This window comes from Pelobates fuscus, chromosome 13, assembly GCF_036172605.1.
Source record: "Pelobates fuscus isolate aPelFus1 chromosome 13, aPelFus1.pri, whole genome shotgun sequence".
Classification (NCBI taxonomy): Eukaryota; Metazoa; Chordata; class Amphibia; order Anura; family Pelobatidae; genus Pelobates; species Pelobates fuscus.
Window position 1 is genome coordinate 91,728,852 of NC_086329.1, and position 26,297 is coordinate 91,755,148.

The following is a 26,297-nucleotide window of genomic DNA, read 5'->3' on the forward strand; positions in this document are numbered from 1 at the left end:
GGGCCAGAGAAACGCACAGCGGAGAGTCCGAAATACCCGGTGTGAGGGCCAGAGAAACACACAGCGGAGAGTCCGAAATACCCAGCGTGAGGGCCAGAGAAACGCACAGCGGAGAGTCCGAAATACCCAGCGTGAGGGCCAGAGAAACGCACAGCGGAGAGTCCGAAATACCCAGCGTGAGGGCCAGAGAAACGCACGGCGGAGAGTCCGAAATACCCGGTGTGAGGGCCAGAGAAACACACAGCGGAGAGTCCGAAATACCCAGCGTGAGGGCGAGAGAAACACACAGCGGAGAGTCCGAAATACCCAGCGTGAGGGCCAGAGAAACGCACGGCGGAGAGTCCGAAATACCCGGTGTGAGGGCCAGAGAAACACACAGCGGAGAGTCCGAAATACCCAGCGTGAGGGCCAGAGAAACACACAGCGGAGAGTCCGAAATACCCAGCGTGAGGGCCAGAGAAACGCACGGCGGAGAGTCCGAAATACCCGGTGTGAGGGCCAGAGAAACACACAGCGGAGAGTCCGAAATACCCAGTGTGAGGGCCAGAGAAACACACAGCGGAGAGTCCGAAATACCCAGTGTGAGGGCCAGAGAAACACACAGCAGAGAGTCCGAAATACCCAGTGTGAGGGCCAGAGAAACACACCGCGGAGAGTCCGAAATACCCGGTGTGAGGACCAGAGAAACACACAGCGGAGAGTCCGAAATACCCAGTGTGAGGGCCAGAGAAACACACAGCGGAGAGTCCGAAATACCCAGTGTGAGGGCCAGAGAAACACACAGCGGAGAGTCCGAAATACCCGGTGTGAGGGCCAGAGAAACACACAGCGGAGAGTCCGAAATACCCGGTGTGAGGGCCAGAGAAACACACAGCGGAGAGTCTGAAATACCCAGCGTGAGGGCCAGAGAAACACACGGCGGAGAGTCCGAAATACCCGGTGTGAGGGCCAAAGAAACGCACGGCGGAGAGTCCGAAATACCCGGTGTGAGGGCCAAAGAAACGCACGGCGGAGAGTCCAAAATACCCAGTGTGAGGGCCAGAGAAACGCACGGCGGAGAGTCCGAAATACCCGGTGTGAGGGCCAAAGAAACGCACGGCGGAGAGTCCAAAATACCCAGTGTGAGGGCCAGAGAAACACACAGCGGAGAGTCCGAAATACCCGGTGTGAGGGCCAGAGAAACACACAGCGGAGAGTCCAAAATACCCGGTGTGAGGGCCAGAGAAACACACAGCGGAGAGTCCAAAATACCCAGCGTGAGGGCCAGAGAAACACACGGCGGAGAGTCCGAAATACCCAGCGTGAGGGCCAGAGAAACACACAGCGGAGAGTCCGAAATACCCAGCGTGAGGGCCAGAGAAACACACAGCGGAGAGTCCAAAATACCCAGTGTGAGGGTGAGAGAAACACACAGCGGAGAGTCCAAAATACCCGGTGTGAGGGCGAGAGAAACACAGCGGAGAGTCTGAAATACCCGGTGTGAGGGTGAGAGAAACACACAGCGGAGAGTCCGAAATACCCGGTGTGAGGGCCAAAGAAACGCACGGCGGAGAGTCCAAAATACCCAGTGTGAGGGCGAGAGAAACACACAGCGGAGAGTCCAAAATACCCAGTGTGAGGGCGAGAGAAACACACAGTGGAGAGTCCGAAATACCCAGCGTGAGGGCCAGAGAAACACACAGCGGAGAGTCTGAAATACCCAGTGTGAGGGCCAGAGAAACACACAGCGGAGAGTCCGAAATACCCGGTGTGAGGGCCAGAGAAACACACAGCGGAGAGTCCGAAATACCCGGTGTGAGGGCCAGAGAAACACACAGCGGAGAGTCCGAAATACCCAGCGTGAGGGCGAGAGAAACACACAGCGGAGAGTCCGAAATACCCGGTGTGAGGGCCAGAGAAACACACAGCGGAGAGTCCGAAATACCCGGTGTGAGGGCCAAAGAAACGCACGGCGGAGAGTCCAAAATACCCAGTGTGAGGGCGAGAGAAACACACAGCGGAGAGTCTGAAATACCCAATGTGAGGGCCAGAGAAACTCACGGCGGAGAGTCCAAAATACCCAGTGTGAGGGCGAGAGAAACACACAGCGGAGAGTCTGAAATACCCAGTGTGAGGGCCAGAGAAACACACAGCAGAGAGTCCGAAATACCCAGTGTGAGGGCCAGAGAAACACACGGTGGAGAGTCAGAAATACCCAGCGTGAGGGCCAGAGAAACACACAGCGGAGAGTCCCAAATACCCAGCGTGAGGGCCAGAGAAACGCACGGCGGAGAGTCCGAAATACCCAGCGTGATGGCCAGAGAAACACACAGCGGAGAGTCCAAAATACCCAGCGTGAGGGCGAGAGAAACACACGGCGGAGAGTCCGAAATACCCGGTGTGAGGGCCAGAGAAACACACGGCGGAGAGTCCGAAATACCCAGTGTGAGGGCCAGAGAAACACACGGCGGAGAGTCCGAAATACCCAGCGTGAGGGCCAGAGAAACGCATGGCGGAGAGTCCGAAGTACCCAGCGTGAGGGCCAGAGAAACGCATGGCGGAGAGTCCGAAATACCCAGCGTGAGGGCCAGAGAAACGCATGGCGGAGAGTCCGAAATACCCGGTGTGAGGGCCAGAGAAACACACGGCAGAGAGTCCGAAATACCCAGTGTGAGGGCCAGAGAAATGCACGGCGGAGAGTCCGAAATACCCAGTGTGAGGGCCAGAGAAACACACAGCGGAGAGTCCGAAATACCCAGTGTGAGGGCCAGAGAAACACACGGCGGAGAGTCCAAAATACCCAGCGTGAGGGCCAGAGAAACACACGGCGGAGAGTCCGAAATACCCGGTGTGAGGGCCAGAGAAACACACGGCGGAGAGTCCGAAATACCCGGTGTGAGGGCCAGAGAAACACACGGCAGAGAGTCCGAAATACCCGGTGTGAGGGCCAGAGAAACACACAGCAGAGAGTCCGAAATACCCAGTGTGAGGGCCACAGAAACACACGGCGGAGAGTCCGAAATACCCGATGTGAGGACCAGAGAAACACACGGCAGAGAGTCCGAAATACCCGGAGTGAGGACCAGAGAAACACACAGCAGAGAGTCTGAAATACCCAGTGTGAGGGCCAGAGAAACACACCGCGGAGAGTCCGAAATACCCGGAGTGAGGACCAGAGAAACACACAGCAGAGAGTCCGAAATACCCAGCGTGAGGGCCAGAGAAACACACGGCGGAGAGTCCGAAATACCCGGTGTGAGGACCAGAGAAACACACAGCAGAGAGTCTGAAATACCCAGTGTGAGGGCCAGAGAAACACACCGCGGAGAGTCCGAAATACCCGGAGTGAGGACCAGAGAAACACACAGCAGAGAGTCCGAAATACCCAGCGTGAGGGCCAGAGAAACACACGGCGGAGAGTCCGAAATACCCGGTGTGAGGACCAGAGAAACACACGGCGGAGAGTCCGAAATACCCAGTGTGAGGGCGAGAGAAACACACGGCGGAGAGTCCGAAATACCCAGTGTGAGGGCGAGAGAAACACACAGCGGAGAGTCCGAAATACCCAGTGTGAGGGCCAGAGAAACACACGGCGGAGAGACCGAAATACCCAGCGTGAGGGCCAGAGAAACACACAGCGGAGATTCCGAAATACCCGGTGTGAGGGCCAGAGAAACACACAGCGGAGAGTCCGAAATACCCAGCGTGAGGGCCAGAGACACGCACGGCGGAGAGTCCGAAATACCCAGAGTCCGAAATACCTGGTGTGAGGTTCAGAGAAACACACAGCGAGAGTCTGAAATACCCGGTGTGAGGGCCAGAGAAACACACGGCAGAGAGTCTGAAATACCCAGTGTGAGGGTCCAGAGAAACACACAGCGGAGAGTCTGAAATACCTGGTGTGAGGGCCAGAGAAACACACGGCAGAGAGTCCGAAATACCCAGTGTGAGGGCCAGAGAAACACACAGCGCCAGACATGGGACTAGAAAGGGTAGCGATAAAACAATTAAACAGAATATAATGTATGAATTCACATCCAAGAATTCAGAATATGTATAAAAGCACATGTACAACCTACTTATACATATACATACAAACATATATACATACAAACAAACAGATACATACATATAAATGCACTACATCTACGTGCACGCACACTAATACACACATCCAGTGGCGGGACTACCGCGGTCGCAGATGCGACCGGGCCGGTCACTTCAGGAGGCCTAGCCGCCCTGTGGACATCTGCGACAGGGTGCCCGCCGCCATGTGTTCCGGCCCGGCCCGCACACTGATCTCACTTTCTCCCAGCATACCAATATAAAAGGGGCCCAGTCAAGTCCGACCGGGCTCCTTTTCAGAAATACCCTTAGGGCGCAACTGCGCAGGCTACATGGTGCAGGGTGAAGAGTCAGGAATATTTTATTATGGTCCAAAAGACAAAACAAAGACAGTATAACAATAATCAACATGTCATTAGAATGCCTTAACATGTGTATACATATTATTATTATTATTTATATAGCGCCAGCAAATTCCGTAGTCCTCTATTTTTGCTGTTAAAAATGGTGTCCCACGGGAGTGCAGTAAGATTTGTGTTTAATGGAGTGTCATTCTGATATATAATTGCTGGGTGGTTTCCCCAGTATAGCACCCCAGGCTGCATTGTGACTTGTATCATACATTAATGCATGTGCAGGAATATGATCCTTTACTGCTATAGGTTTTATTGTGGGTAGCTGTGTTGTCTGGCACCGTTTGCAGCGAGGTATTTTTTTTTGCATTGTCTGGTCTTTATTCTTCCCATTATTTGAGCTTGGCTAATTTTGGTTGAAGGTATGGGGGTTGCCTGAAGGCCAAAATTGGTGTTTCGAATAAAAAATTTTTCAGAGACTCATCTTCTGCTAGCATTAGTTGCAGATCTATAATAATTTTACATATTTCTTCAGGAGTAAGTCTTAACTGCACTCCCGTGGGACACCATTTTACCCAGCCTGACATTTCAATTCAGGACCTAAAAATCAGAGTGCTCAAAGGGGATTTTAGAAATACCCAAGGAAGAAAAACTTTTGAAGCTGCAACGATTAATTTATTCGCGAATAGAGGACTAAATGTTGATTTAGGGTTCCTATCATATTACCAAAGGTTTACATGACTCCTCATCATTGTAATCTTACTTTTCTGTCATATGTATCCACATGTTAAGATACATGCTAATGGCATGTTGATTATTGGCATACCTGTGTATATAGTTACATGTGTAGACATATGCTTTCCCATACTCAAATGGATGTAGGCAGGGCCGCCACCAGAAATTTTGGGGCCCCTAACTCAGCTCAGGGTGTGTGTCCGCCTCCAAATACCGCCCACTGGGTCCGCCTCCAAATACCGCCCACAGGAATACACACACAGACACAAACACACACACTGATACAAAAGGACACAGATACATACTAACAGACACACATACTGAAACAGACATACACGCATACAGGCATACATACTGACACACACATACTGAGACATATACACACAGGCATACATAGTAAAAGACAGACACATACTAACATACATACAGACACATGTATGAGGACATAAAGACACATACATACATTCAGACACCGACATACATACACACACACATACATACACACATTCATACATACAGACACTGACATCCATACACACATACATTCATAATGGCATACAGACATACATTCATACATACAGACTGACATACATGCATATATACAGACCTACTGACAGACATACATGCATACAGACATACATACACACATACACACAGACATACGTTCATAATGATATGCAGACATACATTCATACTGACATACAGACATACATATATAATGACATACATATATACATACATAGACATACATGCATGCATACATACATACATACATACATACATAGACATACATACACACATACATACATACATAGACAGACAGACATGCATGCATGCATCCAGACAGACATACATAGAAATACATACATACAGACAGGCATACAGACAGACATACATACACAGACAGACACATGCATGCATACAGACAGACATAGACATACATGTATACAGATATACATACAGACAGACATATACATACATGCATACAGACAGACATAAATACATAGACATATAGACATACACAGACAGACATACATACATACACATACATACATAGACATACACAGACATACAGCCATACATACATATAAACATACATACACATACACAGAGACATACATACATATACATACATACACAGACATACATACATAGACATACACAGACAGACATACATACATACACATACATACACATACATGCATACATACATATACAGACAGACATACACAGACAGACAGACACACACTGCTCATTTTCCAGCCACCCTCCTGTCTCTTACCTTTTACAGGAGGGTGGCTGGGGATGATGGGAGTCGGCGCGGCTCCCTCTTCACTTGCACGCGCGCTCCTCCCGCGCGGAGTGAGCTGGGAGGAAGTAACCACTTCCTCCCAGCAGCACTTGCGGCTGCTTTTTTTTTTTTTTTAAAGGGGCCCGGTCGTGCTATACTACGGCCACAGCGCTGACCGGGCCCCTAAAGGAGGGGGCCCATCGGGTGGCCCTAAGTGTGTGGGCCACCCGATGGGCCCACCACATGGGGTCCAGGGCAGCCAGGCCCCCCAGGGCCACCGGGCCCGTGACAACCGTTATGGTTGTCACCCCCTGATGGCGGCCCTGGATGTAGGCGTATATGTGTGTGTGCATTTCTATATGTGTATGTGTGGCATGTACTTACCTCCGGCCGCGCAGCCCTCCTCATGCCGCGTGGTCCAGCGGGTCCATGTGGCCGCGTAGCAGGACTCCCTTATATAGAGTGTAGGCTTTATGCCACATTTGTTCTTAAAGTGGCCACGTCATCATTGCGATCCTAATCTATTTTGAGTCGCAATGATGACGTGGACCAATCAGTAAACAGGTGAGCCTATTTCAGGCTTGCTGTAGCCCATATTCTTTGTCCTATCATTTTTCTTGACTTTGTGTATTTCTGTATCCTTGACCTTGATTCTTGTTATATTAATATGTTAAGTCTGGCCACACTAAAGCTCGGTAATACGCCTTTTGGATCCACCTTTTTTGGATTTCCTCTTTCCTGCGTGTTGGGTTACAGCTCCCGTGACAGTATGTGAATTTATGCGCATGTATGTGTATATACATTTATGTGTGTTTGTCTGTATATATATGAGTGTATGTATGTACATATATGTGTATACATATATATATATATGTATATCTTTTCATGTGACAAAGCTGAGGAAATGACACTCTGCTACAATGTAAAGTAGTAAGTGTACAGCCTGTATAACAGTGTAAATTTGCTGTCCCCTCAAAATAACTTAATACACAGCCATTAATGTCTAAACCCTTGGCAACAAAAGAAATGACACTCTGGCAACAAAAGAAGTAGTTAAAATTTTGTACCGTCCAGGCGCATATATCTGGAGCTGAAAATAAGCTCCAGAAAATTGTAATTGCAAATTTTTCTTTATTTACCACTAACAGCTATTTAACATACTACACTATACCATTGTCCTCTCCTCTCTCCCTTATAGCTTACTGAGCTTGAGAAGACTACTACAGGCGCTGCTTCCTGACACTACCTCCTATATATATATGTTTTATGTTGAATGTATATTGAATTCATATATAGGTATATGTGTATATATGTATATGTAGGTTGTATATAGGCCTGCATGTATATTCTGGATTCTTAGATGTGAGTAAATGTATTCTTAATCTGTGTAATTCATTTTTTTTAACTTTTCCCCTCCTATCACCATCTCCTGCGCTGTTTGTTAATTGTTTTTTTTTTCTCTCTCCCCTCATTCTGTGATCCTCACACAGGATATTTTCAACCCTCTGTGAGAATGGTGTCTATTTTCTATCATACCTGTGTCTTATCGGCACTTATGTCTCTTTAACTCCTGAATCACAACTCTACTTTGAATTTATGTGTCGCTTTATTGCTCAGAAATCCTTTGGATATTCATTTTGTTATAGGGGAACACTGAAGATGCCACACACAGAGAGTCCGGACGCAGGTCAGTTCGGGAAGCAAAGATCTTTATTTTCACCGATCGGGTCTCAGTCGACTAGTGTCCAAGGTCTGAGCCATGATCACATGGAGTACAGGTTTTTTATAGACTATACATCCCCCATCTGTACCCTTACACCAATCAGCAAACAGGTTACACAGGATTACCTTATATGGACAGGCAATATGGAAGTTAGAAGAGAATGGAATGTGGTTTCAATTGTAGTACATTGATGACAGTTTCCTGACTACGTACAACTAACTAACGGATACATGCGCTTGTATATGCCATGTGGAGATTTTAGGCCTACTAAATTTTGGGCCTAGCTGTGATCCCCTCACATTCCCCCCTTTGATGCTTCTGATACTATGTACTCCAGATGCATCACTTACCATACTTTGCCAATACCACTCAGGTAAATACAGAACAGGAAAAACTATAGAAGCTTTTCAAACTTAACCCTAGAAGTTCCTATGTAAACTTATTAAAACTCAACTACTTGATTACAGGTTGCTTCTCTCTGGAATAGAGGTTTATATCTCCAGATGGCCATTGCATGGGCTGCCGTCTTTCTCTCAATAGTGTCCTCGATAAAACTACGTACAGACCGTATTATTAAAGGAATCATGCAGGGTAGTAAGAGACATAAGACAATGATAACTACCACTCCTCCTACCAGTGCCTTTAACCCTCCAAACTGTTCATACCAGCTTCGGAATCAACTACCTGGATTATACCAGTTCCAGCTCTGAGTAGGTAAGTGTGTCAATTTAACCATGTGACTAGTAAGATTGTCCTTCGTCGTCTATCTGTAGACAAGTACTTAAATTAAATTTTCCGCACACACCTCTTTCTACTGCTAGTAAATAATCAAGGATACACAGGATTACCTTAAATGGACAGGCAATATGGAACTTAGGAGAGAATGGAATGTGGTTTCAATTGTTGCACATGCTCAGTACATTGATGACAGTTTCCTGACTACGTATAACTAGCTAACAGATACATGTGCTTGTATATACCATGTGGAGATTTTAGGTCTACTACATTTTGGGCCTAGCTAGCTGAGATCCCCTCACAATTTCATTTGTAATTTTTTTTTATTTTACACACACACACACATATATATATTATGGGTCCACATGTAATTATGTGCAATATGTGCACTCACTCAAAAATTCATTTATTTATTTTATTTTTGACCGTTTTTTTTTTTTTTTTTTTTACCAGAATACATTTTGAATCCCTCTCTTTTTCAAAGAACAAAGTCACAGTTCTTTTCGGTAGTAACTATAGTCTCAGTCGTTCAAGAAAGTTATCTTTGATAATCTTTTAATCTTAAAACAGGACAATTGTCTGTCCACCTTTTCTCTTCTCCCCTCCTGTAATGAAAAGTTCAATAAAGATGGCATCATATAAAAAAACATCTGGGGCGTCCACTAAGCCATTTCCTGTGATCAAAAATTTCAGCCAATTTCCAACACTTCAAATCTTGAATACATCTCTCAATCGCAATCAATTACTTTTTTTTTTTTTTTTAGATATATCCATTCTTTGGTTCCTGTTAAGCGCCTTATTTCATGCTCGAGTTTTAAAAACACCATCAATGCTGGATCAGTCTGTTTCCAATTTATCTGCATTACAACTCAGTTTTTTTATTTAGTTTTTTTGATTCATAGATGTTCAATTTAAGGGTAGATGTCTTCTTTAAGAACCTGAGAATATCATTCATTTGCCATTCTCCCTACAATAAACAGTTACACCAGATTACAAGCAAACATTAACAATATGTTTTAACTGACGCGTTTTACAATTTTCTTACCTCGTACAGAGTCGGGGCATGTTTGCTTTCCATTGGGACAAAGTATATTGTGGGAAACCTAAAAAAATTAAATAGGCATTTCAAATGTAGCAGAATAGAGATAAAAAAAAAAACCTTGCCACAATACAAGAAGGTGACCTCAGTATGGAATCACTGCTGCAGATAATTCTAAAATAATTACCTTAATAGTCCAATCGTTTAATTTAGAAAAAAATAAATTACTGTAAACTAGCAATAAAAATCAAAAACACAGAGTCCTGTGTTTTAAACTGCCAGCAACTGTTATAGTAATTATTAGCATAAATGTATAAATAAAATACTAAGAGCAAAGCATAGGTACCTGCAGATTGTCCCCAAATCGCCATGTCCTTTTTAAATAACAGAGACTTTTTACCACTGCAATAGCCATTAAAGTGTAAGTCCACCTACCAACATCAAGGCAAACCTCTTAGGTGAGTCCTATGCTAAAAATTCACCTTGCTGCTTTCAACGTTAAGGAAAAATCGGTATTGAAACAGAAATGGAGTGTCACAGCACCTGCTATATCTGTGCATCATTCTGGCACCCACTCTGGCCACATGTCACCTCCACATCAATTCGAATGCTGACAGGCAACTCCTCCCATTCTTTTTTTTTTTTTTTTTAAATTCTTTATTTTCCGTGCAAAATGTATTGGTTTTACAACTTTTTGCCGTAATGGCTATATCAAAAAATCAACAGTATAACATGTTACAGGTGATGCATATTGAAGGTACATTTTGGCACATGTTTTTGTTATAGCAGGGCTATTGGGTTTTAACGGTGTGTAGTCGCTACCTAATAGTAGTGTGTGAGACATACAGTAGACGTTGTCACCACTGACTTGGCCTGGTCGTATTGGTATGCCTCAAGCACCAAGTCTATTGAGACTGGTGTTCGTCAGTGCCCTCTGCCAGGCGATAATACCGGGGTATTTCTCCGTGGGCGGAGCAGGGCTTAGCATGTGTACCTATGAGGGAGTCGAGTAGGCTTTTGTCGTGTGGTGACTCGCTAGGTGAGGTCTATTCGTGGGTGGTCTAGTCGTGTATGTTAGGTCCGAGCCAAGGAGGGTTTAGCTAAAGTGGGTCCTTACATGTCTATTGCGAAGCCTGTGGTGGCAGCCTACCTGTTCCGTCTGATTGTGACTTTGCTAGTGTCAGGCATTAATGAGTGTGGGATCGCTTGGGAGGTATTTGGGCTCCATCTGTTGCTATTCCCCTGTAACCCAGGGGCGGGGGGGGGGGGGGAGGTAGGAGGGGTGTTCGAGCTCCGGATTGTGTGGAACCTTTCTTTTGGTTGGGGTTTGGGCAGTATGAGAGAATGTCCTGTAGAACTTGTATTGTCCCGTTTTTCAACTGGGGTTGAGTGAAGTAGGTTTCCAATTAGGTAGTCTCTTCTTGTAGTTCCCCGTTGTCAGGAGCTTCTCCGCTCTTCGCTGGCTCTCGCCGGTGGCTTGAAGGTACATTGGTGCGCTGGTTCTTTAGACCCAATGTGTTTAGCAGTGCCGGTCCTTCTGCAGGGTCCAAGATTTTGTAGTGTGTTCCCTCTTTGGTTACCCATAAGGTCTGTGGTGTCGCCCATCGGTAGTTAATGCCTGCTTCCTGGAGGGTTGCAGTGAGTGGCCTCATGGTCTTGCGCCATATGAGAGTGTCTCTGCTCAAGTCCTGAAATAGGGAAAGTTGGCTATTTTCAAACTCGAAGGGGGTTTGTCCTCGAAATGCTGCCATTAGTCCCAGTTTGTCGGTCATAGTGCAGCAGCGCAGGATAACATCTCGTGGTGCTGAGGTGGGGGCCTTAGGCGATTTTGCAATCCTATATACTCCATCAAACTGAAATTGTTTGGCTTGCTTGGATGGCAGGATCGTTGCCACCAGGCGCCTGACGAAGTGGGGCAGCTCTTCTAGTTGCAGGTTTTCTTGGACGCCCCGTATTTTTATGTTTTTCCTTCTGCCTCTGTCATCTATTACATTAAGTTGTTTGGCCATCAGGGCCTGTGATGTTTGCAGAGTGAGTACAGTTTCCCCAAGGGATTGCAGGTCTTGCTTCAAGTCCGCCAGGCCTGTTTCTGTTGCCAGTGTGCGGGCTGTTACAGAGTGTACTTCTGCGGTGAGTACTGCCAGATCCTTCTCCCACATGCTTTTAAGGTTGTCCTGTAAGCTCGTAAGCATTTCACGGATGTCACTTCTGGAGGCAGGAGTGTGGTCACTTGTCTTTGGCGTTGCCTCCTGAGGGTGAGCAGTGTAGGGGAGAGGGTCTGTGCGGTCTCCTGGTCTTGGTAGTGCCTTTACCAGGTGAGTATTAGGGGGGAGGTTGCCTGCGTTGTCTCCCTCCATCTGACAGGCCGGCGGTGCCAGGTTCACTGGGGATGGTGGGGTCTGCAGCATTAAGCTTATGTCCCTCTGTGTTTTCGTGTCGTGTAGGGGCTGCTTTTGCGACCTGCGCCCCATATCACTTGCCTCAGTTATGTCGGGATAGTCCGGTGTGTAATGCGGGCTGAATCCCCACGCAAGTCCAGCCGCGTGTCCGCACCCGGGGTAGGCCTTGGCGCCTCGTTTTCGGGTTTTCCTGCCCGGTGTGGAAAAGAAGGGCATCGGTGGGCTCAGTACGCTGTGCTGAAGCCGGTACCCTCGGTGTGAGGTGAGTTTTTTTACGGGTTCCGAGTATTTTAGTCGTTTTTGCCGTTTTTTCTCCGGAGCTCTGGAAAATGGCGACCTCTCCGTTCAGACTCCAGGCTCCGCCCCCAACTCCTCCCATTCTTATGTCCTTCCGGCATAGAATTGGACATTGGTCTCCTAACCCTCATCAGGTTATGATGCTTGGACACCTTGTTTTATTTCCAATGAAAACACTCCGGTGCACTCCTGCAACATCGATTGCACATCATTTTGCATTGTACGAATGACGCAAACAAATTTTAGGCATATTAGCCCTATTTAAGTCCTCTTTGCCTCAGTAACGAGAGTTATACAAAAAGTAAATAAAATATAGGAATTCGCCTTGCTGTCAAACTATTGCTCCTCTTGGGTGGCAACAATATCTATAGAATTCATCAGTCTAAAGTAAACAAGGTTTGTAGTACCATAATGGCCATTAAAGTGTAAGCTCACCTGCCTTGATATTGGCCATTTCAGTAATACCAAACACCTGTTATATAAATGGACATAGTGATTTGGGATCGGACACAGGTATGTTTGGTTTGGTTTTGTTTAACAACACAAATTACGATAAAGTAACTATCTAGCAACGCAGAATTTGTTTGTATTATTTGAATAAATACTTATATACGTAATTGTTTTTAGCAACTGTATATATGATGTTAAAACAGAATACAAGTTTATTTGAATATCTTGGCCTTTTTAAGCTCTTACCCTGTGATTTCATAAGGCGGAGGTACATCATTTGCGGTTGCATCCATCTTTGCAATAACCACATGCGGATCGTGCATGAGCTACAAACATAATCAGTGATTAATACTGAGAAACTTTATTGTTTTCAAATATGCTCTGAGCTATAGATATTACCCTACTCCTACTCATTTGAAGAGTAGATCCCTAAAATTTGAACTTTTACTACCGTGCACATTGACAAACTTGAGCTATCTCAAAAACTAACGCATGATGTGTATCAAAGAGGAGGTTACAGGAGAATGCAAGGACATGTATCTGATTGGATAGGTCGATATAGATATTAGAGGGTTAGTCCAAGCACCCTGATTACGTCAGTGTTTTAAAAATGTTCATGGTCCTTGGAGTCTACATGTGCAGCGTATCAGTATGAAAAGCTGCACATATGGAGATATTTAGGCTATCTGCTGGAGGTTGAGTTACACCTCCAGCAATGTCATTAGCTAGCCTGGAATGAGAGCTCTGGTGTGGCTAATGTCAATTCTGAGCATTTTCTGTGCATAGACATTCATTTCCTGAGAGCGGTCAGCTGATGCTCTTAGCCAATAAATGGCAGCAGGCCTTAAAATGTCATGTCCTATGCTACTAGCCAGGCATCAATGGTTTACTCCAAACACCAAGACCACATTAGGTGGCTTGAAGTGGTCATGGTGGTAGGAGTATGTATGTGCAGTGTTTGTTTCAGCTTGAAACACTGTACATACTGAGTACTCTGCACTTGTGTTCCGTGGCTAGTTGCTAGAGCTCATGACTTAAGAAGCCTTGAACTCTTTCCAGGCTGCCTAATGCCAATTCTATGCATAAAATATGTCCATTGTCAAGTGTTTTTCTTTATGAGAAGCCTGTGATCGGACCGTGTGAGGACCTAGCTGACATCAGAAGGGGGTGTAGAAGTCAGTGCCAGGAACATCTGGCACTGTGTCGGGATCCCGCAGACGGCTGCGAGGGGAGGCTGCACTCCGCTCGCAGTACTCACCCTCCAGCCGTCCGCGGTCCCCTCCTCTTCGTGGGTTCGGCGAGCGGCATCCTTCCAGCCTCGGATGCCGCCCGCGGCTTCCTCCACGTCCCCCAGCGGCAGCATGCATGACGCTGCACGCTGGGAGACCGCCCCATATATTACACGCTGGGGTCAGTCACCTGACCCGGCGTTAAAGGCACAGTGCCTCAATCACAGTGGGAGGTTTAGATATCTCCCACGTGTGATTGTTAATTCTGATTGGAAATTATCCAATCAGAATTAACATTATGATTTAAATACTTACCTTTCCTGTTCCTCCCTGCCCTGTTGTGGTCTTTGCTTGCTAGTATCGCTACTGAAACTTGTGTTTCTGGTTACGTACTCTCTGGCTTGTTAATCTGACTTTGTGACTTTCTCCTACCCTTTGACCTCAGCTTGTTTCTCGTTATTCTGTCTTCTGGTTCCCCTTACTCGGCTTGTCTCCTGACTATTCTCTGTGTGCTTAGCCCGGCCACTCTAAGGTCCGGTACTGCACCTTTTCTGTGTGTGTGTGTGTGTGTGTTAGCGTGTTGGGTTCCCCGAATCGTGACACACTGCATTTCAGGTAAGTAAATATTTATTTTTTTGTAGGTTTTGCTGCAAACGGAGGGGACCTAATTACTCGTGCCCAGTAGGGCGTTTTACACAGACCTCCAAAGAGTTGGAGTAGCCTTTCAAATGCTAAGCCTGGAATATCCATAGCACAGTCAGCAGTGGTAAATTTCTACTCGACAGGGCTAAATATTCACTTGCCAATGGCTATTGAAGCTGCAGAAGCTAGATGTGAGCCTCCTGTCTCACATTTAGAAGCTAGGACCCAGGTAAGAGGCAAACCAAGGCAAAATGCTTTGCCCCATTACCAGGGAAGTGTGCCAGAGTACTCCTAACTTCATAACCACTACAGCCGTTTGTAGCAGTTATGATGCTTGGAATAAACCTTTAATAATATTGAAATTTTAGTTGGGCGAAACATTTTATTAAACCATCTCTCTGTACCTTTTCAGCTACTTCTTTGTATGTTGCATCCAGGCTCTGACATAGACCACACCACGGAGCGAAGAAGTTTATCATCACGTCCTTCTCTTGGTTATTGACAATCTTATTGAAAGTGTCAGCGACAATTATCTGAGGAAACATTACAATCACGTCCAAGTCTACATCAGCCATGTAGGTTGTTTGAGCTACTTTATTTTAACTAATATACATTGGAAATTGCTTCCCGTTTATAGACAGGCAAACTTTGTATCATAGTGTCAGCCAATGGGTATGAAGCTGCCAAGTTCGCCAGCGGCACAATCGTTTCTCAAAAACACTTGGCTAAGATTGATAGGATCAGGGCCGGTGCTTGGATTTTTAGGTACATAGGCGAAGATGCATTTTTCCGCCCCCCCACCTCCCCCCAAAAAAACATCTTCACCTATGTGCCTCTTAACCAGCCCCTCTCCCCTCCCCGACCATTAAGGGTCCCTTCCCTGTCCCTTAGTGTTCTTCTCCCCTCCCCCCTCTTTTCCCTGTCTCTTGGTGTTTCTCTCCCATTCCCTCCCTGTCCCTTGGTGCACCCCACACCCCTTTAGTGGTCACACTCCCCTTCATGGTGTGTCAGTGTGTACTGAGTGTAGCGGAGCGGAGCGCGGTACAGGAGCTTCAGTTTTCTGTACCCGGCCGAACTGACAGGGAGTGCTCTCTCTGTGAGCACCTCCTGTCAGTCTGGCCAGGTACAGGAAACAGAAGCTCCTGTACCGCGCTCCGCTCCGCTACACTCTGTACACACTGAAAGTCACACACTCAATGACAAACACACAGACGTCACTGACAGACACAGACTCATTGACAGACACACTGATAGTTACACACAGACTCAATGACAAACATACTCTCACTGATTTGACAGACACACACTCATACACTGACAAACACACTCATCATACACTGACAGACACACTCATACACTCACATGCACACACACAGACGCACTCACTCACACTCACGCTGTCACTCACAGACATACGCTGTCACTCACACACATACTGTCACTCACAGACGCACACACTGTCACTCACAGACGCGCACACTGTCACTCACAGACGCGCACTCTGTCACTCACAGACGCGGACTCTGTCACTCACAGACGCGCACTCTGTCACACACAGACGCGCACTCTGTCACACACAGACGCGCACTCTGTCACACACAGACGCGCACTCTGTCACACACAGACGCGCACTCTGTCACACACAGACGCGCACTCTGTCACACACAGACGCGCACTCACACACACAGACACATACACTCACACACACAGACACATACACTCACTAATTATTTTATAAATAAATATTTTCCACCCAGCCTCCCTACCTGGAGAGCTGGTGTGGATGATGAATCCTTCCCTGGTCCAGTGGGGCTGCTGGGCGGCGTGCGGCAGTGCTGAGATCAGACGCGGCGAGGGAGCTCTAACCTCTCTGCTCTGCTCCCTCGCGCGCTGTCTGCTGATCCCGCGGTATCAGCAGACAGCGCGCGAGGGAGCAGAGAGGTGAGATTAGAGCTCCCTCGCCACGTCTGATCTCAGCACAGCACAGCCGCGCCGGGGGCAGAGATGGTGGCTGGCAGGAGGGAGAGCTTCCCTCCTGCCGGTCACTGAAATCTTGCGCCCCCAGAGCCCGTGCGCCCTAAGGCAGCCACCTGTGCCGCCTTATGGACGCGCCGGCCCTGGATAGGATGTATGGTATTGATATACTAACCTGTACAGCGCTATCGTTCTTTGCAGGGATTGGCTGAGATCTAAAGTAACGTTTTAACCTCCCACTGAAATATTCCGATAGGAACCGTTCCAGAGCTTTACCATCTCTCCTAGTTGGACCAAAGATATAAACATTACAATGATATCATTCAATATGTGGCTCCCAGTAGACATGTGCCAACATTTGTTTTGGGTGGTTTATCTGAATCAAAATTCAAAATGTACGGGAGTGTTATTCAATGAATTAGAAATCAATTCATTCGGATATGGATTAAAAAGATTCAGAATCTACCCATAATCAAGATTGTGCCAGTATGTAACTATGAACAAATGATACATCACTTCAAGGAGAACCTCTCTTTCAAACACTCATGCCGCTCTAACCTCTATATCATAACTCAACTTTGATGCTTTAGACTTGAGATAGTGAGGTTCTCCCAACAGCTTGCCATTCCAAAATTCTGTTAGTTCAATAAAAATGTTATAATGAAACATGAAAATTATAATACAGACACTCCTCACTTACCGACCGGGTTACGTTCCTACGACCCGGTCGTAGAACGAGTTGGTCGGTAAGTGAGGAGTTAAGGGATTCCCTGCTCTGGTGCGTTCGTCTATGTTCTGGGAAACTTCCCCGAACATAGACGAATACACCAGAGCAGGGAACCCCTCTAATCTACGTTCAGGGAAATTTCCCGAAACATAGATTTAAGGGATTCCCTGCTCTGGTGCGCTTTTCTATGTTTGGGGAAACTTCCCTGAACATAGACTAACGCTCCAGAGTAGGGAACCACTCTAATCTATGCTCGGGGAAATTTCCCTGAATACAGATTAGAGGGATTCCCTGCTCTTGTGCGTTCCTCTATGTTCGGGGAAGTTTCTCCGAACATAGACATGCGCACCAGAGCAGGGAATCCCCACGACGGCTTGCACTTACATCTGGTCGTAAGTGCGAGCCGTCATAAAACAGGTAAATCGCTAAATGAGGACCACCAATGAGGAGTTCCAGATCTTGACCAACTTTTCAAGTTGCTCACAAACGTCAACATTAATATCATTAAATAAATTCTAGTGACTGGGAGTTTGCCATTTCTGAAGAAGTATCCACTCCATTTAATAACTAAGGATATCATAAGGAATTGTAAATTAGATTACCGTATATACTCGAGTATAAGCCGAGTTTTTCAGCACATTTTTTGTGCTGAAAAACCCCAACTCGGCTTATACTCGAGTCAATTGTCTGTATTATGGCAATTTGCATTGCCATAATACAGACTGGGGGCTGTGGGGGCTGCAGAGACAGGTTACTTACCTTTCCTGCAGCTCCTGTCAGCTCTCTCCTCCTCCGCCGGTCCGTTCAGCTCTTCTGTCAGCTCACAGTGTAAATCTCGCGAGAGCCGCGGCTCTCACGAGATTTACACTGGGAGCTGACCGAGGTGCTGAACGGACCGGCGGAGGAGGAGAGAGCTGACAGGAGCTGCAGGAAAGGTAAGTAACATCTCTCTGCAGCCCCCACAGCCCCCTCCTACACAGTGCCCATCCACTGGACCATCAGGGAAGGAGAGCCCCCCTCCCTGGCCAGCTAGCAAGCAGGGAGGGGGGACGAAAAAAATTATATATAGCAATAATAATAATAAAAAAAATACAAATAATAAAATAAAAATAATAATTAAATAAAAAATTATAATAAAATAAAAAAATAATAATAAAAAAATGTAATGAAACAAAAAAATATTAAAATAATAATTAAAAAATAAAAATGCCCACCCCCCACCAAGGCTCTGCATCACACTCTGCATTACACACACACACATACACACACTGCATTCATACACACACACTGCACTCATATACACACACACTGCATTCATACACACACACACTGCATTCATACACACACACACTGCACTCATACACACACACACTGCACTCATACACACACACACTGCACTCATACACACACACACTGCACTCATACACACACACTGCACTCATACACACACACTGCACTCATACACAGCATTCTCATACACACACACTGCATTCATACACACACACTGCACTCATACACACACACACTGCATTCATACACACACACTGCACTCATACACACAGCATTCTCAAACACACACTGCACTCATACACACAGCATTCATACACACACTGCACTCATACACACAGCATTCATACACACACACAGCATTCATACACACACACAGCATTCATACACACACACTGCATTCATACACACACACTGCATTCATACACACACTGCACTCATACACACACTGCACTCATACACACACTGCACTCATACACACACTGCACTCATACACAGCATTCTCATACACACACACTGCACTCATATACACACACTGCATTCATATACACACTGCACTCATACACACACTGCACTCATACACACACTGCACTCATACACACACTGCATTCATTATATACACACACTGTAAATAAATATTCAATTAATATAATTTTTTAAGGATCTAATTTTATTTAGAAATTTACCAGCAGCTGCTGCATTTCCCACCCTAGTCTTATACTCGAGTCAATAAGTTTTCCCAGTTTTTGGGGGTAAAATTAGGGGCCTTGGCTTATATTCGGGTCGGCTTATACTCGAGTATATACGGTACATTCAGAAGGCTCAAAGGATGGACACTGATTTATTTAAAATATGGTACAAGGCACTTGTGTCTTAAATAACATTTAAGCCAAATTACATTTCATGAGTTGGATCTAGTCTAACATTGTAACCCCAGCATGGAAACACACAATTATAAATTCAAAAATAGGTCACCTGTACAACACTCAGATTAACATCCTTTGTATGAAATTACCTCTGTTCTGCTAATATTTATCACTAAGACTTACGTGAACTCTTCTCTCATAAGGTATTTATGTCTCTTTGTGGTCCGTATGACTATCGTAGGTGTCTCACCAGATCTGTTTTCTATTCCATACTCAGATAATTCGAATGAGAACTCCTGTCGATTTGCAATGGCATAATTTAGTTTCTTTCCAGCATCCCGAAACTTCTTGACAACCATCAGTATTCTATGAATGAGAATGTTAGTGGACAGGAAATACACCTGTTCAATTAGCATAAATGGGTGACATCAAAAGTCTACGGCTCAAGGGACAAGGATATTTTATTGTGAGCACCAGTGGTATGACAAAATTGCACAGGTGATGGGTTGTGATGGAACACACCTGTTTCTCCAGTAACTAGTCATTTGGGGGTTGGTTTTATAGTCCACATTGTAAAATGCCATCATTAGATCCTTCTGATGAAGCTGCTTGTGGTTTTCCAATGTCATGACGGGACACAGGCCGAAACTGTTAAAAAGGTGCAATATCAAAAACTGTGAAAATATTTAGATAAGGAGCACAAAAATATAGGAATCGTGTAGCCAAGTCTCCATAAAATATGAATAATCCCAATTAAACATTGGCTGACCAATTACTAAAGTTTTCTATCAGATTTTCTGGCTTTTATAACTTAGTTAAAATCATTATGCATGTTTAGGCAATTATAAGAGTTATCAATATTATTTTATTTCAAGGGAGGTGGGTCACGGGAACACTGCAGCACCATAATGATGCCAGGAGTTACCCGACGCCCCCACCACTGTCATCCAATCTATCAGTAAGTTAGAGTCCAGCTTCAGCTAATTACCTCATTACCTGAGATTTTAGCTCCAGTCTCGCTGGCCATAATAAAAAACAAGTGCATATTTTACCCCATCTATGCTCTCTGTAAGTTTTCAGATATGTTCCTTACAAGTTCTTCTGAATAAACATCTTCATTTGAGTCACCGATATAGAACCTCTAAATTTCACTGTGCTATTCTCAAACTTGCTGTGCAGGTAGGATGGTCGGAAGAGAACAACTCCTCTAAACAAAATAAGAGAAAAAAGTAAAGTGAATTTCTATCTAAAAATAAATGCATGGGGTCAATAATTCAGGTCCTACACACTATTAGACAGGCTTAAAAGAAAGGGCCCATAGCACACTTACCAGGGGCAAGTTTTTACTCTATAGTGGCTAGTGGGTGAGTAGAAAATTTGAACCCTACTTAGGGTTTTGACACTCAGAGCTTATGCTTGGACTTCGCAGATAAATGGTGTTAGATGTTTCAGACCAAAGAATTCTAAAAAAGCTCTCCCATGAGGAACAAGGATAGACCACGAGACGCATTAACACGTTATTAACCTAAATATATATTCATTACAAAAATATAACAAGGATATAGTTTTCCTTTAGGTTGGACAGAATTGTCCATACAATCACCAGTGGCCATGGGTAAGCTGTCCACATAGCTGTCCCTAATAATACTTTTATAAGTAGCCAACCCCTGAAGACTACATTTCACCATAGCATTCCTCTCCGTGCTTTTGTGAAATAATCACGAGCCACTTACTCATGATCAATTTCATGCCTACGCAAAAGATCAGCAACACAGGTAAAAGAAAATCTATAGATCTCCAGAGACCTCTCTGCCTCTAGGAACCTGGGCAAGTTGGGATTTCTCCGATTAGCAAAGAAACCTGTAAGACGAAAAGGGTTTATTTAACAGTGAAATCAGAATTAATCTTATCTTGGGTTATACAGTGAAAGACTTATCATTAAGACATGAGATAGAATTAAAATATAAAACAATGTAGAAATTCTATAAAACATTAAGATTCGTAGATTAATTTATTTAAAGCCTGTGATCTTAAGCCAGGTGAAACCCTAACTAACCAAAAACTTCTTAACTTCTATCTCAGGGTACATTGCTGTAACCACTGTCATTAACGCTCCCGAACAAGCAGTGGCCCCCCCGGCCCTAGCTCTGTAATGATGTTCAGTACCAGGGCCTTTTAGAGTGATGATGTATGATGTTAAGGGGTTGTCATTTTTTTTGGTTTTTTTTCAAACTGCATATAAAATAGAAGACTCAGACACTCAATATTTTCTATAAAGTGCAGATTTTTAATGGAAACAAAAATCAGAGGGTGACAACATTTCGGCCTACTTGACAAAGGTCAGTATAGGCAGAAACATGGGCAGTGGAACTATTGAGAATTGCCAATCCCGAGATCCAGGAGCACCAAAACTTCTTTGTGGGGTATGAAGGAAAAACCATGAGTGCAGTCCCTTCTCATTGTATTTTTTTAAGTGAACCTAGTAAATTAACAGGCAGACTAATATTGTAAACCAAGCCAAAATGGCTGCTCCAGTAGGGAGGATTTTAAAATAACTTAAAAGAGAGAAGCAGTTACAGACGTAAAATATTCTTACAACTGACATTACTCAGCCCGTAACAGAATCACATGCGACTAGCCTCCGGTACACAATTAAAAATATCTCTGGATATGCAGTGTTTTTAGCTGAAAACTGCACATACTGACTCCTACCACCATAACCACTTCAAAAAGCAGTGGTTGGAGCAACACTGTGCCAGGTGTTTCTGCCCATATGAGACCATTCATTGGCTCGGCTGCTATACAGGCCTCAGCACATTAGCATTGATGGCCATTACTGGTATCACTGGTATACCCCAATTCCAGTGTTTTTGCATGGTTTCCCATTTTCACACGTCCCAATAGTAGCAGACACATGTTATGAAAGCTTACCAACAATGCCTGCTTCGGGGTTGCTTGTAAAGGCTTTTAACTGCTCCAGGGACCGAATCTCTTGGGAGTTTGGATCAGCCTCTTTCCTTATGTATCGAACAATGGAAGCTACGAAAAAAACCCAATATATATCCCATAAGATCACACAATCCAGGCTGCTCAAGAACATTATAGTTTACTATGTTATCCCGCAAATTAATCTGTCATGACAAGTTGTGAATGCTCTTTCTTCTAGACTTTGGTATTGCAGTGCTCTATTGAAAAATCTGAAAAAAAAATACATATGAAATCTTAATATTCTTCCGAATATCTTGAGCACACCACCTAAGAAAACTGGAGTTAGTTAAATTAGTTATGAAGAAAAGTTAAAGGAGCACTATAGAGTCAGGAACACAAACATGTATTCCTGACCCTATAGTGTTAACACCACCATCTAGCCACCCTGTCCCCTCATGCCTCCCTAAAATAGTAAAATCTTACTTGTATTCAAGTCTGGAGCTGCTTGCTTTGTCCCTGTTTCCTTTTGACCTGCCCACTGCCTGCTGACATCAGCAGAAGTGGTAGCCTGATCCAATCACAATGCTTTCCCATAGGATTGGCTGAGACTGACAAAGAGGCAGATCAGGGGCAGGGCCAGCATGATTCAAACACAGCCCTGGCCAATCAGCATCTCCTCATAGAAATGAATTGAATCAATGAATCTCTATGAGGAAAGTTCAGTGTCTGCATGCAGAGGGAGGAGACACTGAATGTTTGGATGCATTTTAGGCAGCCATGACCCAGGAAGGATCTCTTAACAGCCATCTGAGGAGTGGCCAGTGAAGTTATCAATCGGCTGTAATGTAAACACTCCATTTTCTCTGAAAAGACAGTGTTTACAGCAAAAAGCCTGGAGGTAATGATTCTACTCACCAGAACAAATTCAATAAGCTGTAGTTGTTCTGGTGACTATAGCGTCCCTTTAACCCCTTAAGGACACATGACATGTGTGACATGTCATGATTCCCTTTTATTCCAGAAGTTTTGTCCTTAAGGGGTTAATAAATGCAAATCTGTTTAGTTTAGAAAAACAGCGCCTCACAGGGGCTATGATAACATTATACAAATATATTCAGGACCAATACAAACAATTGTCTGGAATTCTACTCATGAACAGGAATATACATGGGACATGAGGTTTCACATTTAGATTGGAAGAAAAGAGATTTGATCTAAGGCAAAGGAAATGTTTTCTTTACAGAAAGAGCAATAAGGATATGGAATTATCTGCCGGAAGAGGTGTTTTTATCAGAGTCTATGCAGATGTTCAAACAGCAATTGGATAAATACTTGCAAAAACATAATATTTATGTATACACATTTGAATTTGTGGGGTTTGTTGGAACAATTCTCTGTCCATTGTTTGAGATTACCTGCAGTGTAAGAGCCATGGTATGTTCCAAATTCTTCACTGCCACGGAAAATCATCAGCGTGGGGTATTTGTGGATACTGTACCTACGACAGATCTGTGTGGATATCATACAATCCACCTAAAAAATCCAAACACGAGACTGAAAACACTATAGGAAAACATTCAGTACTGCACGGCTGCAGAAGTGTGTTGCTGGACTTTTATATATAATCATCTTCAAAACGCTGCGGGTGTGTAAACAGTGTTGACAAATCACAAGCAAATCAGCAAATATAATTTAGATTGTAAGCTCTGTTGAGCAGGGCCTTCATAATGCTCAGGGTTATTCCAAGAAGTGTGATATGTCTTGAATTCAAAGCGAGTTTAAATAAAATTTTATACATTTCAGACCAAAATAGTTGAACTGAAAACTTTGAGAGTTTTTCCAGGTAGACTATTTTACCGTGAAATTTCAAATTCGCTTTGATTTTCCAACAATTTACACTTTAGCGCTGAACCTGGGCATGTGCTCACTTACATTAGTTTATTCCGATTTTTTTTCTATGCCCATTGTACAGCGCTGCTAAATATGTTGACGACATACAAAAAACAGGGATAATAACGATGCCATATCCTTACCTTGGCCAAGAAGAAAAGGCCCTCCAGCCTTATAGCGGCTTCCTCGAATTCAGGGGACAGACGCATGCATTCTCCACATCTGCACGGGCAAAACACAAGAGCATTGTTTACAACAGACAATATAATTCAGGCTTTTTTTTTTTTACCAGGAGTAATTGATGTAAACATTGTGAGTAGGAGTAAACATTGTGAACCAGATTGAGATGATACCGTAAAATGTCAATGGTTCGTAATTAGTTAAAAGCGATACTATCAGGGTTACTAAGTAACCAGTGATTTTTAGGAATTCACAGTGGATTTTAAAGTTTCATTCAAAATAGCCAAATTTGAAAAATTTTCAAGCCAGATATATTTTTAGTTTTGTTGCCCTTAAATGTGAAATTAACTTCAAATTCAGTTTGGAATCTCAAGAATTCATGGTTTAGTGAAAAAACATTGATTTAACTAAAAACTGATTTTTAGCAACTTTTAACGGCCTCTTGATCCCTTCTCTGGTGTAAAAGGCAAAGCATTTCTTCACTCTTCTTCCCCATCCAGGTTGAATGAAACTGATATTGTCCTGTCCTATTGTGTTTTATATCCCACCTCCTATAGACTGTAAGCTCGTTTGAGCAGGGTCCTCTTCAACCTATCGTTCCTGTAAGTTTTTTTTGTAATTGTCCAATTTATTGTTAAATCCCCCCCCCCCCCCCCCCCCCCCCACTCTTATAATACTGTAAAAAGCTACGGAATCTGTTGACGCTATATAAATGGCAATAATAATACTGGCAACTTGGACATGTACACGGTCAATGTGCCTTTGTCGGATGTTAAAAAAAGCTTGTGCAAAAAATGTATGGCGATGCTTATAGTCTCTTCCCACTATAACCACAATGCTGAGCTGTAGCGGTTATGTTGGTTGGACTGCATCTTTGAACAAATGTACATTTTTGCAATTCTAAGTCTAACATGAAATAATGATTTATACACAAGAACTTTTGCCAAAGCCATTTTTTTTAAATCCAAAAGATCTATTCAGCAAACAGTGAGTTGATTATTGGCTTGCAAAAGTTTTGTCTTTTCCCTTTTAGAAAAGTGGCGTTTCACAGGCCTTGGGGTTAAAACGAAAAAGTGCACACAGAATTTGTTAAATTCCCTTTAGCCCAGTTTCCATTCTTACTCACCTTGGAGTGATGAACATCACAGCCAGGATGTTCCGTCTCTCCAGATGTTCCTGAAAAGTCCAATCATCCAGGAGTGGTACCCTGCTGACTGGCACAGATGCCAGGGAAAATGGGGGAAGTAGCGAATTCTGGGTACACAGCAGAGCAACTGCAAGACACGTCCAGGGGCCCAAACCCATGTTGGTCCTTAGGGGGGATTATGGCTGTATTCAAAGGCTTCTTTGATTCAAGCAGCAGTGAGCGAGTGTGCACTATACTTTTTATTGAAGAGGCTTGACCTAAACCAGCCCACTTTATTTATTGTCCATCCCATTTTTCTTTTTTTTTGTGTGTGTGTAGGAGCAATACTCTGTGAAATCAGGCATTTTAACAATAGCTCAGG

At 44.4% G+C, this 26,297-nt stretch overlaps 1 protein-coding gene across 1 annotated transcript; it reads right to left on the reverse strand.

Annotated features, from left to right (window-relative positions):
* Positions 1-9,743: 9,743 nt before the first annotated feature.
* On the reverse strand, positions 9,744-26,094 carry LOC134582648 (protein disulfide-isomerase A3-like). Its single transcript, XM_063439304.1, has 13 exons — positions 25,916-26,094; positions 24,753-24,831; positions 24,135-24,252; positions 22,723-22,830; positions 21,525-21,651; positions 20,885-20,998; positions 20,314-20,439; positions 19,975-20,157; positions 17,087-17,195; positions 15,342-15,470; positions 13,313-13,392; positions 9,927-9,984; positions 9,744-9,848 (listed from the first exon to the last, which is right to left on the reverse strand). The coding sequence occupies exons 1-13, from the start codon at positions 26,092-26,094 to the stop codon at positions 9,744-9,746; spliced, it is 1,515 nt and encodes a 504-aa protein (XP_063295374.1).
* Positions 26,095-26,297: the final 203 nt, after the last annotated feature.

Excerpts from the sequence above, each read along its gene's own strand:
- LOC134582648 (XM_063439304.1), bottom strand. The coding sequence starts at position 26,094 with ATGGGTTTGGGCCCCTGGACGTGTCTTGCAGTTGCTCTGCTGTGTACC. Across the intron at positions 15,471-17,086 it reads AGAACGATAGCGCTGTACAG|ATAATTGTCGCTGACACTTT; the intron begins GTTAGTATATCA and ends ATGTTTCCTCAG. Across the intron at positions 13,393-15,341 it reads ACAAAGAAGTAGCTGAAAAG|CTCATGCACGATCCGCATGT; the intron begins GTACAGAGAGAT and ends TTATGTTTGTAG.